The 3,280-nt window shown below is 65.0% G+C and overlaps 1 protein-coding gene across 1 annotated transcript in view; it reads right to left on the reverse strand.

Moving 5' to 3' along the window:
- Positions 1–443: 443 nt before the first annotated feature.
- VIPR2 (vasoactive intestinal peptide receptor 2) overlaps positions 444–3,280 on the reverse strand; it is a 27,006-nt gene continuing 24,169 nt past the window's right edge. The window contains exons 7-10 of the mRNA XM_011380599.2: positions 2,088–2,238; positions 1,455–1,515; positions 976–1,045; positions 444–606 (exon numbers count right to left, since the gene is read on the reverse strand). Of these exons, the coding sequence (XP_011378901.1) occupies positions 511–606; positions 976–1,045; positions 1,455–1,515; positions 2,088–2,238 (378 nt within the window). The 3' untranslated portion in view covers positions 444–510. The remainder of the gene's footprint in view (positions 607–975; positions 1,046–1,454; positions 1,516–2,087; positions 2,239–3,280) is intronic.

The following is a 3,280-nucleotide window of genomic DNA, read 5'->3' on the forward strand; positions in this document are numbered from 1 at the left end:
TTTCTCGGGGGTTTAGGCAACCCCCCAACACGGGCAGAAAGTGCACGTGCAGTAAGGACCGTGCCACCTCACTGCGCAGCAGACTCCTGCAAGAAACTCCGACAAGCTCGCCAGCCACAGCCTGGCTGAGGCCGGCTCTCGCCGGGTATAGTGGCTGGACCCGTCGCCAGCGTCTGAAGGGCAGAGGCAAGCTTTACATCAGGACAAGAAATGGGCCTGGCTGCAGCGGGTCCACTTGTGGGTCCTGCAGTGACGCCGTTTTGGATCCCACACGTCTCAGCTCAACAAGCCGGCTGTCTGCGGGACCGCACGCCCGACGAAGGACACCCGTGCCCGAGTCACTGCCTCCGCCGCCCCCGCACCGCATGAACTCCGGCCACTGCTGGGAGCGCCGACCCAGGACCCCAGGCCTGGCGCCCCGTCCCTGCCCGGCCACCCTTGCTCCGTCCCCCGCTCTTGGTTTCCAGGCCTGCGGTCAGTGAGGCCGGCTCAGCACCCACGGAAACACACTCACTTGTACTGTGACTGCTCATTGCCCCCGATATCTGGGGACGTCAACTTCTGCAGCAAAATTCGTACAATGCTGATGAAAAGGACAAAATTGACCTGCGCAGGGAGACAGGGGGTGTGGTCGGGTATCTGGCGCCCAGCCCCAACGAGGACAGGGCCGGGCCCTGCGGTCTGAAGAGGCCGCAGCCCTGCCAGCCTGGCTGCGCCCTGGCCGGGCCCCACGGCGTGCAGGCTGCGGCAGCAAGTGAATGAATTCACTCTGAGATGCGAAACGCGCAGACGGACCCAGCAGCCCGCACGTGGCCTCTCGGTCAGCCTAACTGTGCCTGCTGGACGCGCCGCCCCCCAGGACAGCACGGGCTCCGGCTCCGCCCCCTCCCCGTCACCTCTCCGAAGGCCCAGCGGAGCAGCCCCCTTTACCCACGGGATGTGGCCCGCATGCTGCCCAGCGTGGACGCCACTTACCGCGATAGAAAAGAGAATCGGAATTCGTATCACCCACCAGGGGACACTGTGTTCGTTGCTGTCCCAGCAGCTGTCGGGAAGAGGACGAAAAGCACATTGCCGCTGGCTCTACGGACCACGTCACCGGAGGCCACCGCCCACGGCCTCACCCCTGACCGCGCTGCCGGACGCCACGGGCCCCTCTGCTGGGCCGCCTCGCGTGGGCCACGGTGCCCCCGACGCCCACACTGCACCAGCGGAACAGTCACGCTGGCTTAGAAGCCGCAAGGGCCTCAGTCCCTGTCCAGCGGTCGCTGTTTCATTCTCCACAGGACAGACTACTGACGGGGACAGAAACCCCGGCGCAGCCCCAGAAGCCGGGAGGGGCGGGGCAGCCCCACAAAAACCCTGCAACAGGGGTCTGACGTGGCAGCTGTGGCTCCGGCCGGCACGGAACAGCCGGATGCCGGACGACCTCACTGCGCGGGGACGGCACTCACCCTGTGTCCTCTACAAAGAGCCTGGCCACAGTCCACGCAGCTGTGCACACCGTGGGGACGCCTGCAGAGAGACGGCGATCACCCACAACCCTGTGCTGGCTAGCTTGGGACAGCTGCAGGGACAAGCATGGCCTTTGTCAGCCAGGGTCATCGGGGACAAGACTGAGCGGGAACCTCGTAAATGCACGCGTCCCGTGCTTGTGCCTCTGAGCGGTGAAGATGCTCGAATATGCACCTGCATCTTCATGGCCTGACACGCATGGGCTCCTGCTGAAGTGCGGGAGCGGACGTGTTCGCCGATTCATGGGTGCCCTTCGCCATGAATGTGAGGGTCCCACAAATCCCCGCTTTCCAGTCCTGGCTAATGCGAGGCTCTCACAAACTGCTGTGTGGCCTGGACCTCGAGTGGCAGGGCTTGTCGCCCACCCCTTCCAGGCCCCTCTGGCTCCCTGCCACCCGGCAGGGGGGCTGTGCCGCAGCGTCACAGGGCCCAGGGGTCCGGGGCCATCGGAGCCTGGCCACAGGCCCTCCCGTCACCCTGCACAAGCCCCTCCCAATGTGACGGGACAGGCACCTGCAGGTTCATGGGGGGCCGCGGCACAGGCGGCACGCAGTGGGCAGCAGCATCCTTACCCCATCCGATCAGGAGGTAGGCAAGCAGGTGCCGGCGGGGGCCGAGCACGGCCACCAGCAGCGTGTGCAGGTACAGGCCCTCGACCAGCAGCCAGTAGAAGTTGGCCATGGTGCAGTACTGGAAGACCACCAGGCTCAGCTTGCAGCCCACCTGCAACGGCAGTCGGGCGGGGCCCTCTCACTCATGGCAGGACTCGAGGGCGCCCCGTTTGCGTGCGGGGCCCAGGACGCCCCGACACAGCAGGCACTGCGGACGTGTGCGTTGGACAAGCCCCTGGCACCCGGCAGCCAGCCTGGGATTCGTGGGGCGAAGCACGGGGGCACAGTGGGGACACAGCCCACCTGTGGGCAGCAGACTCACGGGGCTGCTGGGCCATGTCCCCTCCTGTCCACCTGTTCCCACCTCCCACGTCCTCAAGCCATGCTTCCCTGTTCCTCCCTGTTCTCGCTCACTGTCCTCTCTTCACAAGAGACGAAGAACAAGAGAAAGAGGCAAATAAATTATGTCCCCAGGAGCATTAAAGGGATTTCTACCTGGAGAAAATCACGTAGCATAGAAGATAAAGGCCTTTGTATAAGTAAGTGCGCCGGTACAGCCACTTCGTGAGTGAACACAAAACCGCGGCTTCGGTCACTGCGTCCGCAGGCCGTGCGCCCCTGATGAGCACGGCGACGCACAGACACACGTGCAGATCCGCTGTGTGTGCGTGTGCGTGTGCGTGTGTGTGGAGGTGTGTCCGGGGCGATGTGCACAGGACACGCGCTACGGCCAGGGCTGAGGAGTGCTGACTGGACCTCCCGGACGCTATGCCTTGACCCGCCCCCAAGCCCTCCGCTGCCCGCTCCACATTTCCCGCCCACGGTCTAAGGACAGCACAGGTGACGGGCAGTGGCCACTCCTCACTGACGCCGCTCCCTGGAGCGTCACCCACCGAGCACCGTGACGGCCACCGGATGCGGAAGGGCGTAGTGACCACACAGCCACGTAAACGGGGACCAACCAGCAGACTCGCGGCTCGTCTGAATGTCACGGAAACCGTGCTGGGTGTGAGGCGGCGGTCGGCCCACCGGAGGGCAAAGCCGCGGAGCTCACGGTGGGTGCTGCCCGCACGCTGCTGGCACAGGCGTCCGGTTTCTGTGTTCTGGAAGCATCGGCCGTGTTTGGCACGAGCTGAAACACGTGCACCTTTCGA

The sequence above is a fragment of the Pteropus vampyrus genome, unplaced genomic scaffold (genome assembly GCF_000151845.1).
Source record: "Pteropus vampyrus isolate Shadow unplaced genomic scaffold, Pvam_2.0 Scaffold396, whole genome shotgun sequence".
NCBI classification, from domain to species: Eukaryota; Metazoa; Chordata; class Mammalia; order Chiroptera; family Pteropodidae; genus Pteropus; species Pteropus vampyrus.